We start from the raw sequence: 13,440 nt of genomic DNA, 5'->3' as shown, positions 1-13,440 counted from the left end.
AGAGCAAAAGCTAAATGTCTATTCTCTAGCACTCCCTGAGCAACCTGGAACAGCGTTTCCTCATTCGTTCCTAGCTTCGACGGAGGGAAATAAGTGAAGAGGTATATCCCCTGAAGTGGCAGAAGGTCATCTTGAACCACTAAATCAGGCTTTTTAGATTAAGAACCATTTTTTTCTAACATGGGTGATCTTAAAATAACACATATACTCAACCGAGATTGTAGGTTGTCCCACTTGTGCAAAAATATTGTTTCCAAAGACAGATGGATCTCACCCTCTTGATGATGATTCTTGGGCCAGCCTCCAGAGAAGAACCATTCTTTCTGACAGGTCTTCCACCCTGATAGCTTGAAGAGTTTATAATTCCTCACGGGGCTCACCTGCACATCCCTACCTGTGTTGTTTGCCTCTCTGATTCAAACAATACCTACCCAGAGCAGGAGTCTGCAGAATCTGAAATCCTGGAAACTTCAGATGGAAGCAAATTCAGCTGCCAGTGAAAAGAGAAGGAATACATCCAAAAATTATTTTAAGATCTAGGGAGATAAGAAGTTCTGATGTTGAGGTGATTTAAGTCATGAGATTAGGTTTTAGAGACTGTCATATGTTATCTCAGTTTTAGTTTTAGTCAGTTCCAGGCTACTATAACAAGAATCCCATAGACTGGGTGGCTTAAACCACAAACATTCATTTCTCACAGTTCTGGAGATTGGGAAGTCCAAGATCAAGGCACTAACAGATTCGGTGTCTGGTGAGCGTCCACTTCCTGGTTGACAGGTAGCCGTCTTCTCTCTATGTCCTCACATGTCAGAAGGGGCGAGAGACCTGGGCTCCTTTTTATAAGGGCACTATTCCCACTCATGAGGGCTCCACCGTCATGACCTAGTCACTTTCTAAAGGCTCTGCCTCCTAACACCATCACATTAGAGGTTAAGATTTAAATATACAAATTTTGGAGAGGACACAAACATTCAGTCCATAACAGTAGTCATCTGAGATTGAGATTCTGTTATAATGAGATGTGAACTAGTATATTGGCATCCGTGAGCTTTGTGTAATAACATGCCTATTTGGAACTTTGAATGGATTTCCAAGTTATGTTCCCATTAGTCCCTCTTCTTATCAAGATGTAGCCTAGTGGGAGCTGGTAACTTCTTTTCCATTTGCCCTTTCTTTTGTCTCTTGAAGCACAACAGAGCCATTGATAGTCTTCCAGTGCAAGTTCACCCTTGGAAATATGTGTTTCCGTAGTAAAAGGGAAGCCAAAGGCATGCAAAGCCACCAAGAAGTCTCCCAGGAGATGACACAGGTAACGTTTTCCAGCTCCTCGGCATTCTGTCCCCATTCTAGAAGTGTGCCTACAGTTGTGGCACAGCCTCTGTTCCGCACTGAGAGAGAGGCCATGAGCCACAGGCGAATGTTTCCCTTTGCTGACTCTGATCCCAGGGCTTTGTTCAGCATCTTCTGTGCATCCTTCAGAAGCTGCAGACTTTTCCAGCAACACCATCAAAAGCTGTTGTCACAAATACCTCTCCTACAGCAGTCAAAGGAATGCTTTTTCAGCCTATGTTCTTTCCAACTTGAGTGTAAAATATAGTTATGAAATGGATCTCTTTCATTCATTATTTAGGGATATCAGCACATTTGGAGGCTCCCTGCAGCCCCATTCTTTGACAGCGCATACCATTTCCGGGTAGCTGCACCGGTAAGCTCTCTTTTTTTCTTTTTCTTTTCAGTGAGAAAGAAATGGGCCATTAAATAAATAAGTAGATAAATAAATAAATAAACTTTAGCTACAATTAATTCTTACATTAATCATTCTCTCTTTTCTTTTCCCCCTTGTTCTGACAGGATTTAGCTGACTGTTCAACAGATCCTTATTTTGCTGGGATATTCTTTACAGACTACTTCTTTTACTTCTATCGACACTGTGTCTAATTTATTCAAGTTTGTTTGGGGACTTTACCAAAGAAAAATACTCAAATACAGTTAATGGAAACGTGTAACCTCTTGCAACTTCTTTCATCTCTTTGTAAAACATTCACATTTATTGCCAAAGGGCTTTTTCCAGGCTTTGGCTTCCAACAGTTTTGAGACATTAATGAGGAGAATAAAGTGTTTGCTGGAACTTGAGATAATGTGGTGTTTGATTTTGCCATGACTATGAGGAAAACGTTTCCTGGAGTAAACAGCACTGTTGGATTTGAAAATACTGCTTCTGTTACTAAGGAAGCTGTGAAGTCAAAATGGGTAGGTTTAACTTTACTTTGTCTTAATGTATCTCAGTGCTTTTGAGAAAAACAAAAAGGCTTATTTCAGCCATGTCAACTTGGACCCACTAAACACAGACTCTTGAGAATTTGTGATAACCATATGTGTGTTGTTGGGGGGAGGGGTGGGTGGTGTCCGATGCTGAGCTCCCATTTAGGCAAACTATTGCTATGTGAATGCATGTGTGTGTGCACGCGCATGCACACTACATATACTAGCGTAGAGAATGTAGCTTGCTAATAAATTGGGTTTAAGAAAAATAATTGCAGTTCTACTTTGTAAGGTTTGATGGATGCTAACTAACTTTCTGCATCCTCTTGGGAAGCACTAGCTTGTGACAAGTCCTTTAAGGTAACCCAGACAGTCTAGGCTCAGATAGTTGCATTTGATCTTCCAGTTGTCATTGATTTGTTTTGTTGTTCTTCCTCTACATATAAGGGGTTCTCTTACAGGGCATTAAGACCCATTTCCATTGTTTATAGCTGAATTAGCTTTGGATATTTCTACCTGGTTTATGGGTAGATTTGTATGCCCTTCCCAACTCAGAGGAGCCGGAAATCCTCTAGCTGGAGTGTATCAGCTATATCTTTTATTTTCTGTATTCTGATGTTTTGACATCTTGGGGTCTTGCTGACCCTCATGGAACTCCACCTCCCAGGGTTAGCCAGTTCCTAGAGATTATAGTAAACAACAACTTGCCCACCAGCGATTTTTAAATACAAACCAGCCAATCTGGAGCTCACACCTCAACCACCTCCTTTATCAAGTTCTCGTACTGGGGGCCACTATCCACCTGCCCTAATCACTCCAGGGCCATGTACCAGACAACTAGGGACAGCCCCTATAGCCCAGAGCCTGCTACGATTACTCAACAACTAGCCAGTCCTAAGCCTGTTTCCCCTGCCTCACCTGTTCCTTCCGAGGAAACCACAATAAAGGCTTTAGCCCAAGGTTGCTCCCTCTCCCTCTGCCTCCTGACTGACCCTGGTGCTTCCCAGTGTGGTCCCCCAAGGTGTGGCATGTCCCCTCCTCTTGGGAACTGTAACAAACTACCTTTTCAATGGTGATCATCTTCTGATCTGTTGGCCTTCCTATACCTTAAAATTTTCATTAATACACTATATTTTAGGACATGGTGATTCAAGCCACTCTAGCTCTAGCTTCAGGTAGCAGGGCTGCTGAATGGCTTATCTTACTGTTGGCATGTGTGATACTGGAATTTACAATAAGAAATGTATATTTGATTTTGTCCCCCGTTCCTGGCACAGAGCTCCTAAAACCTTTGGAATTCCCTAAGTGCTGAGAGAGATAAAGGTGTCTTTTGTTTTGTCAATGAGGTGACATTTGGATGGCACAAAAGGATGGGGGCTGGTTGCCAGGACTACCAATCATGTGATGATTAGAGGGTTTGAACTTCCAGTCCCACCTGTGATTTCTGGGGAGGGACAAGGAGCTGGAGGTTGATTTCAATCACCAGTGGCATAATTTAGTTAATCACACCTATGTAATGAATCCAGAGTTCGGAGAGCTTATGGGTTGGTAAACACGTGGAGATTTGGGAAGACTGGCAGCCTTGGCGAGGGCATGAATGCTCTTCACCCTTTCTCTGCCCCTAACCCTGTGCACCTCTTCCATCTGGCTGTTCCTGAGTTACAGTCTTTCTTTTATAATAAACACAGAATCTAGTAAGTAAAATGATTCTCTGAGTTCTGTGAGCCACTTTAGCAAATTAATCAAACCCAAAGCAGGGGATGGGGGCAACTCTAATCTATAGCTGGTAGGTCAGAAGCACACATGATAACCTGGGCTTGCATCTGGCATCTGAAGTGGGCAGGGGGGGCCATCCTGTAGGACTGAGCCCTCGGCCGGTGGAATCTGCAGCTGTGCCCCAAGAGACAGTACGAGAACCGAGCTGAGTTGCTAGACACCTCGCTAGTGTCTGAGAATGGTTTGGTGCTGTGCGGGTGAGACTCCTCCATACAGTGGAATTGGGTCCCAGAACCGTGTTTAGCCTATGAGTCAAGTAGGATGAGGCGGTTGGATATTTTTTTCGCCCATGACAGTGGCAATCAGTAGGAATAAGTCCCCATTTCCTTATTTTCAAATGTGATTAAACACGTGCCACGTGGATGGAAATTACAAGAGCTATTAAGAAAAGACATGTTCCTTACTGACACAAAAGGCATTTCGAAATAACTTAGGGACACAAAGGTAGTTTAACCCAGTAGGAGCTGAGACTTACTTTGGAGCCAAACAAACAGTCCTTGCCTTGGTCCTGAATCCTGACTTTGTGTATCCTTGAGCGAGTTACTTAAGTTCTCTAAGCCTCAATTTCCTCATTTATAGAAGAGGACAGTGAGTATCTGCAATAGATAGATAGGATTAAATGAGATAAAATACGTAAAGCACAGATAGGCTCTAAATAAATATAAGCTGTCATTGTTATACAGAACAGAATAGTTATAAAGATTACAGTGGGATAATAAAGGGACTGAGTTTGCAAATGAAGCAACTGACAAAGGATTAATCTCCAAGATTTACAAGCAGCTCATGCAGCTCAATAACAAAAAAACAAACAACCCAATCCAAAAATGGGCAGAAGACCTAAATAGACATTTCTCCAAAGAAGATATACAGATTGCCAACAGACACATGAAAGAATGCTCAACATCATTAATCATTAGAGAAATGCAAATCAAAACTACAATGAGATATCGTCTCACACCAGTCAGAATGGCCATCATCAAAAAATCTAGAAACAATAAATGCTGGAGAGGGTGTGGAGAAAAGGGAACCCTCTTGCACTGTTGGTGGGAATGTAAATTGATACAGCCACTATGGAGAACAGTATGGAGGTTCCTTAAAAAACTAAAAATAGAACTACCATACGACCCAGCAATCCCACTACTGGTCATATATCCTGAGAAAACCATAATTCAAAAAGAGTCATGTACCAAAATGTTCATTGCAGCTCTATTTACAATAGCCAGGACATGGAAGCAACCTAAGTGTCCATCATCGGATGAATGGATAAAGAAGATGTGGCACATATATACAATGGAATATTACACAGCCATAAAAAGAAATGAAATGGAGGTATTTGTAGTGAGGTGGATGGAGTTAGAGTCTGTCATACAGAGTGAAGTAAGTCAGAAAGAGGAAAACAAAGACAGTATGCTAACACATATATATGGAATCTAAGGGAAAAAAAAAAAAAAGGTCATGAAGAACCTAGTGGCAAGACGGGAATAAAGACACAGACCTACTAGAGAATGGACTTGAGGATATGGGGAGGGGGAGGGGTAAGATGTGACAGGGTGAGAGAGTGGCATGGACATATATACACTACCGAATGTAAAATAGATAGCTAGTGGGAAGCAGCCGCATAGCACAGGGAGATCAGCTCGGTGCTTTGTGACCACCTAGAGGGGTGGGATAGGGAGGGTGGGAGGGAGGGAGATGCAAGAGGGAAGAGATATGGGAACATATGTATATGTATAACTGATTCACTTTGTTATAAAGCAGAAACTAACACACCATTGTAAAGCAATTATACTTCAATAAAGATGTTTAAAAAAAATAATAAAATAAAATAAAGGGACTGAGTAACTGAACACTCACACACGGAGGCATTCCATCAACTGTAAAAACCAAACTGCAGATAGAGCATATGCATGTGTATTACATAATGTTTATATTTTTTCTATATTTGGAAAATTGTTTTCCCTTTTACTAACAGCACAGCCTTTTTTAAAAATAAATTTATTTATTTATTTTATTATTTAGTTTTAGCTACGTTGGGTCTTTGTTGCTGCGTGCCGCTTTCTCTAGTTGGCGGCGAGCGGGGGCTACTCTTCATTGCAGTGTGTGGGCTTCTCACTGCGGTGGCTTCTCTTGTTGCGGAGCACGGGCTCTAGGCATGTGGGCTTCAGTAGTTGTGGCTCGTGGGCTCTAGAGCACAGGCTCAGTAGTTGTGGCGCACGGGCTTAGTTGCTCCGTGGCATGTGGGATCTTCCCGGACCAGGGCTCGAACCCGTGTCCCCTGCATCGGCAGGCAGATTCTTAACCACTGTGCCACCAGGGAAGCCCAACAGCACAGCCTTTGTAGAAACTTAAATAAGGTAGTTAATTCTTGGGAGTTCAGGATTCCTCCAGTTTCTTAGATTCAAACTCAAACTTGGTTCTCCTGAATTGTAGTATCAGCCTGTCCCAGCATGACCTCAGTCTAGATACTGGAGTTGCCACTCCATTTTTTAAATAACATCCCAGGGGCTTGGTGTAGGAGAGACTCCATTAATTTGACTCTTCTACTGGTAAATACTGGTCAGTAACCAAGTTATAGGAGTTCTTTTCGGCACATAAATCCCATGTTCTTATTCACTCACATATGTTCAGGATAATATGGGGGTTTCAGATATCTAGTTGAGTAATGTTGCCTATAAGGAGATTTCTGTAAAATGAATACTGTTTTCCCACTAATCCATAAAAAACTGAAAGTCTTTTCCCCACAGAAAACTTACTACAGGAGATGTGTTGAAAGACTTCAGAACGAAAGGATTTAAGATAGTGAACAGACCTGTGGCAATCTGTGGCTTCTTGGAATCTGTTAGGACTAGAATAGACTTTGCTGTAAGTTTCTTTTTGTATTTACAGCACTTCTCCAGTTGTTAGACGTCCACTGTGGATAGGGCTGCTTCAGGCCAAAAAATTTTTCCTTGTGCCAGAGAATTTTCTGAATTTCTACTGGAGTATTCCCAAATTCACAGGATTAAAATGTCTATAAGAGTATTCCTCTCAAAGGCCCATAACCCTAGTCTAATCATGAGCAGAACATCAGACCAATCCCAGATGAGGGGCATTCTACAAAATACCTGACCAGCACTACTCAAAATTCTGGAGGTTACCAAAAACAAAGGAAGTCTGGGAAATGGCCACAGCCAAGAGGAGCTTTTTTATGTTTTTTAAAAATTTTGGCCATGCCGCATGGCTTGCGGGATCTTAGTTCCCGGACCAGGGATTGAACCTGGGCCCACAGCAGTGAAAGTGCGGGGTCCTAACCACTGGACCACCAAGGAATTCCCAAGAGGAGCTTAAAAAGACATGGTAACTAAATGTGGTGTTCTAGAGGGCACCCTGGAACCAAAAAAGGAGATTAGATACAAACTAAGCAATTTGAATAAAGTGTGGACTTAATAATAATGTACAGTATCAATATTGGTTCATTTTCTGTGACAGATATACCATACTAATGTTAAGATGTTAATAATGGGGGAAACTAGGTGTGGGGCTTATGGGAACTCTGTGTACCAGCTTCATAATTTTTCAAAATAAATCTAAATTTGTTCTAAAATTAAAAAATTATTTAAAAAAAGTAAGAAATGAAGTCCATAACAGCTGGGCTGAAATATCACATGCTGCCACAGGTGTCATTTGTGATAACATGAGTTCAATTCTGTGCATTAATTTAAGTAGCTTCCAGATACCATAAAGAATACTATATGATATAAAATATAAATACTATAAAATATACAATAACACATAACAAGTTAGATTACAACGATTTTTCTTGAGTTCTAATACAGGAACTCAAGCTCTGTCAGATTTTTTTTTTAAACTACCACACCATAAAAATTCACTTAAAACAATTAGCATGTATGCGTTCAGACCTCCAGCATTTAAAAATAAAAACATTTTGTAGAGCTCTTAACCTACCTCTTCTTCCATTTTTATTGTTATTTATTTTTCCTACACAATTTTTCAATTTCAACTTTAGTGGCAGATTCCCAACAACATGTTATTTGAATCATGAAACTAAAGATCCTCAAGAGAAGAGCAACAAAGCAATTCTGTTGGCAGTTTACAATCCTCCTCTTACTGGATTCTTACAAGAACCTTGTGATGTTGGGAATGAGGGGAGTTACTCACAGTTCCCCACTCTACAGATAAGGAGACTGAGGCAGAAATAGGTTAAGCAAGGATAAGAGGTGAGCCAGATTTTCTGGTGTTAAATTAATCCACTTCCACTATATACATATCTTATTAAGAGTGGGCTGTCATACAAAATTGAAGATTGGGTGGCTTAAACAACAGGAATTTATTTCTCACTCTTCTGGAGACTGGATAGTCTAAGATCAAGCTGCCAGCAGGCTCAGTGTCTGATAAGGGCTGTATTCTTGAGCTGAGACAGCCGCCTTCTCACTGTGTCCTCACATGATCTGTCCTTAATGCATGCATATGGAAGGAGGGAGAGAGAGATAGAGAGATAGAGAAATCAAGTTCTTTGGTCTCTCTTTTTACAAGGGCATTAATCCCATCATGAGGGCCCTATCTTCATGACCTTGTCTAAACCTAATTACCTTCCCCAAATCAGATCTCCAGATACCATCACACTGGGGACTAGACTTCAACATAAAACCGAGCAGAACCCTGAAGGGGCCTTTCCAGGGACAGACCACCCCCTTATCCCTCACCTCTTGTTTACAGAAAAGCTTTAGCCTCCTAGGCCTTCTCCGAGTTCCAAAGAGCAAATTTAATCAGAGAAGTGAGAAAATGCAGAAACAAAGGAAAACAGTCAAGCAGACAAAAATAATAGTTTAGCCATAAAACAAAGTCAAGGACCTTTAGTTTCTCCTCAAGGGCTATTGATAATATCCTGAGCCCTATTCTTGAATTGCTTTGCAGATACTAAAACCCCCATCAGGTGGAAGAAGTTAATTGCATGCTGACCACCAGCACGTAAACCCCAGACTGGTTGGAACCAGAAGGTTGATGGTTGAGATTCCCAAAACATCACCCTGTTACCTCATCATCAACCAATCAGAGAATTGCGCACAAGCCGATCAAGCACCCTGCAACCCTCTCCCTCACACTGTCTTTAAACACCCTTCTCTAAAATTCATTGGGGAGTTTGGATCTTTGAGCATGAGCTGCCCATTCTCCTTGATTGCAGATAAACCCTGCAATAAATGCTGTACTTTCCTTCACCACAACTATTGTCAGTAGATTGGCTTTGCTTCAATGTCAGGTGAATGGACCCAAGTTTGGTTCAGTAACAAGCATATGAATTCAACAGTGAGACAATTCAGTCAATAGCATTACATCACTTTACCCTTTGGAAATTTTTTCCTTTCTTTACAACTCTTTGAAGTTGCAAAAGACCACCAACACAGATAATGACCCACCAAAAAGGCACTAACATGTTAATGTCTCTGGTAAGTGATACTTATACTTACCAGGCCCTGTGAGCTGATAGGATTTATTAGAGTCCATTTAGTCATAATACAGAATAGAGGGCAGAGGGACAGACATGAGGGGAATCTCCTGTCACCAGCCACTAAGTTACATCTATTTATATTGCACCAGGGCTTAACAGCTCACTTAAGAATGCTAAATATCAACCTCACTCTGAGGAACACTTCAGGAAAAACTTCACTTGGCAAAGCTAAAAGTGTTTTGGTTTTCATTTCTTCAAGGACATATGTGACTGATTTTTGTGTCTGATTCTAAAGAGCCAGTTGAGCTCTTAAGAAGCATCCAAGGATTTAAAATCTAGTGCATTTGTGATGAGTGGTTGTTTAAAGCTTGCAGAAGCACAGCTTTAGAAACCTCCAGTTTACCAACAGTGTTCCATATATGGCTCCCTCTCTTCTTGGCTGGATTCTGTGAATGGAGAAAGTCTTTGTCGATTCTTAGGATGTATTATTGGAGGAAGGGATGGATGCCAAAGATCACAATCTCAATCCTTCAATTTCTTCATGGCCCCATACAAATATAAACAAGATCACATTTTAGAAAGACTCTTGATAACATGTCTTTGCCAGAGTTGAATTCTCAAGCCATTTTTAGCTGCACCAGTCTGACCTCCTGTTTAAATGCAGAATAACTGAGAAAAGAACTAGACTCAGAGCGAGGAAACTTGGTCCTGGTCCTGGCTCGATAACTCGCCATTGGTGTCATCTTGGATACTTTATTTCACTTCCCCAGTTGCAAAATTGGATCCATAATAGTCCTGCCTACACTAAGGATTACTGTGGACCCTACATGAGATATTTATGTAAAACCTCTTTGTAAAGTGGAAAGTGTACAAGTACAAGAATCATTAACGATGGTCCCTGGGAAGACATTATTTTGAAAGAGTAAGTAAGAAGTTAGAAATTCTCACTTCCTTTAATGAGCTTCAGACCATCATACTTAGAGTAAGTTACTTACATTTCCTTCCACCATCTTCTTCAACTGGAAAACACGTAGCACACAACGGATGCTCAATCAACATTTGTTAAATGAAAGGTGAGTAAACAGAAACATTGCCTCTCATTTACCAAGGAGTATGGCAAGATGACATACTGAAACAGATTTGAATTCCTCTCACTCTTTCATCGTGATACTTTTTGCTATTATTTGGAATAATAGAATGTTATTATTTTCTTCTCCCAGCACATCTAAAACATCCCTAAATGACTTCCAATAGAACCTAGAAAGTCAAATGGTCTGTTGTCTGTTAGAGGATTCCAGACCCTAATAGTCCATTATGGCTTATTATTCATCATTTATATTTATACTTCTGCATTTTATTCTGTACAGCACAACTATGTAAGTATCTAAATTAATTGCAGATTAATTGTAAAGTCTTTAATGAATGTTTCATACTGTATCCAAACATTGAATGAATTATGACAGTAATTAAACTGCTGTAGTCTTCCCCTGAAGTGAGTTGTAAGATCTCAAGCTTCTCATCCTATACAATTACGGAAAAACATTTCCTTTTAGTGTAGGTATTCTTGGCTCTTAGGAGCAGTCTCTGCAATTATCTACCGTAGAGAAGCTATTCAAGATTATGTTAAGAAGAAAAAGGTTCTTAATCACTTCATGGAGAGCCATTTACCTCTAAGGAAATACTCCAGTATAGATGATCTTCCACATATTCAACCCCTGAGCTCTGTAACAGTTTGCTCATTTTCACTCTCACTCTCTCACTCACTTTAACATCTGTGGAGGACTTTCTATTGCCAGACTCTGAGTACAGTGCGGAGGCACAACAGAAGCCTGGCATCCTTCCTGACCTTTCTGAGGCATCCACTGTCTGGTGGACTAGCCAGACAGCCATCACACAATATGAAAAGCGCTGTAACTGTGACATTGGCATTGTGCTGTGAGAGTACAGGGAAGGGGTGATACATCCTGCCTCTCAGGTAAATGAGAAAGAGGATTAAAGGGAGGAAAAGGAGAGGCTTCAAGCAGGAAGAGATATCTGACCTATCTGGATTTAAAAGGGTGATAAGTATTCTGTGTGTGTGTGTGTGTGTGTGTGTGCGTGTGTGTGTTTAAACAGAGCAATGGAGAAAGGTAGCAGTTACATAGGAATCAATTTTTTCTAAGAAAGAAGCTGATTTTTCGGGCTTCCCTGGTGGCGCAGTGGTTAAGAATCTGCCTGCCAATTCAGGGGACACGGGTTCGAGCCCTGGTCTGGGAAGATCCCACATCCCACGGAGCAACTAAGCCCGTGAGCCACAACTACTGAGCCTGCACGTCTGGAGCCTGTGCTCTGCAACGGGAGAGGCCGTGACAGTGAGAGGCCTGCGCACCGTGATGAAGAGTGGCCCCCACTCGCCACAACTGGAGAAAGCCCTCGCACAGAAACGAAGACCCAACACAGCCAAAAATAAATAAATAAATTAATTAATTTAAAAAAAAAGAAAAGAATCCACCTGCCAATGCAGGGGACACAGGTTTGAGCCCTGGTCCGGGAAGATCCCACATGCCGCGGAGCAACTAAGCCCGTGTGCCTAGAGCCCGCAAGCCACAACTACTGAGCCTGTGTGCCACAACTACTGAAGCCCGCGCGCCTAGAGCCTGTGCTCCGCAACAAGAGAAGCTACCGCAATGAGAAGCCTGCGCACTGGAACAAAGAGCAGCCCCCGCTCGCAGCAACTAGAGAAAGCCCGCGCACAGCAACGAAGACCCAACGCAGCCAAAAACAAATTAATTAATTAAAAAAAAAAAAAAAGAAAGAAGCTGATTTTAAATGCACCAGGAACTGCTAAGTGAATAATTACCACCTCCACCCACCTGAGCCAGCTCTTCTGCCAGCTTTACTTACGGGAGAGGCACTCCTCTTTCTGAAAGACACCCCTTCTCTTTTTCGGCTCCAAGAGCTGGTCATCTGTCCCAGAAGATTCAAGGAAACTGTGGGAAAGGCAAAACAAGTTGGGTGGGGCACGGGATGACTCAGGGAACTGGCGATGAGACTGTGGATGAGGAGGCTGAGCCTCAGGACAGAGACTGACTCATCCAAAGGTACCGCTTGCGCTCTCTCTCTGTGGTAGAGGCTTGATAAACATTTGTGCAGTGGGCAAGGGCCAGCCGTATGTAACAAACGCCCACAAGTCTTTTGGTCACTCTGTCCATTTTAAAATAGAGAGGTTTTCCTTTCTAAAGAAAGCTTACTTCTCATTTTTAAGTCTCATGTGCTCATGCTCATGGTATCTCCCGGAATGCCTTCCTCCTTATTTTGGTTGTAGCACCCACCGATTTTCTTTTTGCAATTACCTTGCCCAGCTTTCAGTCCCTGTGAATCAGGTGAGGTTGACACCATTCCCTCACTCCAGAGAAGAACCCAAGCCTGAGCAAAGAAAATACTGCATTCCCTTGGCAACCGCGATTGGTTTAGTGGTAAGCATGTGACCCAAATCAGGCCCATGGGAACCATCCCTGGGAGTCTGACTGGAACTATAAGCAAAGAGGTATTCTCCATGGGAGTTGTTAAGCTGGTAGGAGTAAGCCTGGAGCCGCTGGGGCCTCTCAGCATCATGGTGGATTGCTCGCCTGAGAATGAAGCTAACACAAAGGAAAGTGGAGCTGAGATAGGAGGACAGATTTCCAAGCCTGGTATCTGCTCCCCTTCCCTCTGCCCCCTTCCATGGATGTAGCACTTAGGTGGTCTAACACATTTCCACTTTGCTTTAGTAGATTAAATTTGGATTCTGCCATATAGCCAAAAGAATTGTGATGAATCTCAGCCCTAATCAAGATGACTCCAGATCCCGATACCTTATTTATGAGGGTGTTGGTCACTTTCAGGGTTTGGAAGGTGGTATCTGGAGCTGCTCTTGCCTGGAAGGCCAGGCTGCTTATCCATTCCTCCTTTCCCTAACGGCTGCTATGTCCTAGGTG

The 13,440-nt window shown here is 42.1% G+C and overlaps 2 protein-coding genes across 10 annotated transcripts in view; one reads left to right on the top strand and one right to left on the bottom strand.

Moving 5' to 3' along the window:
• The window catches only part of MYRFL (myelin regulatory factor like), a gene marked incomplete at its 3' end in the record, with an annotated part of 131,375 nt that extends 126,880 nt beyond the window's left edge, over positions 1 to 4,495 (top strand). Inside the window, exons 23-25 of one of the 3 annotated variants that reach the window (XM_082422720.1) lie at positions 1,189 to 1,309; positions 1,631 to 1,705; positions 1,852 to 4,495. In XM_082422720.1, coding sequence (XP_082278846.1) covers positions 1,189 to 1,309; positions 1,631 to 1,705; positions 1,852 to 1,938 — 283 coding nt within the window. Of the gene's footprint in view, positions 1 to 1,188; positions 1,609 to 1,630; positions 1,706 to 1,851 lie in introns of those variants that run through there. The other 2 variants (XR_014252875.1, XM_082422719.1) reach the window with 2 other exon arrangements.
• LOC309642016 (uncharacterized protein) overlaps positions 1 to 13,440 on the bottom strand; it is a 302,740-nt gene that overhangs the window by 58,744 nt on the left and 230,556 nt on the right. For 5 of the 7 annotated variants that reach the window (XR_014252884.1, XR_014252885.1, XR_014252887.1 and 2 more), the window contains 3 exons: positions 12,368 to 12,453; positions 4,514 to 4,634; positions 432 to 490 (listed from right to left, as the gene is read on the bottom strand). The gene's annotated coding sequence lies outside the window, so the exon portion shown is untranslated. The other 2 variants (XR_014252886.1, XR_014252888.1) reach the window with 2 other exon arrangements.

The sequence above is a fragment of the Balaenoptera physalus genome (assembly GCF_965194825.1).
Source record: "Balaenoptera physalus genome assembly, chromosome: 13".
Lineage (NCBI taxonomy): Eukaryota > Metazoa > Chordata > Mammalia > Artiodactyla > Balaenopteridae > Balaenoptera > Balaenoptera physalus.
The sequence above is the reverse complement of the archived record's forward strand: the minus strand, read 5'-3'. Positions and strand labels throughout refer to the sequence as shown.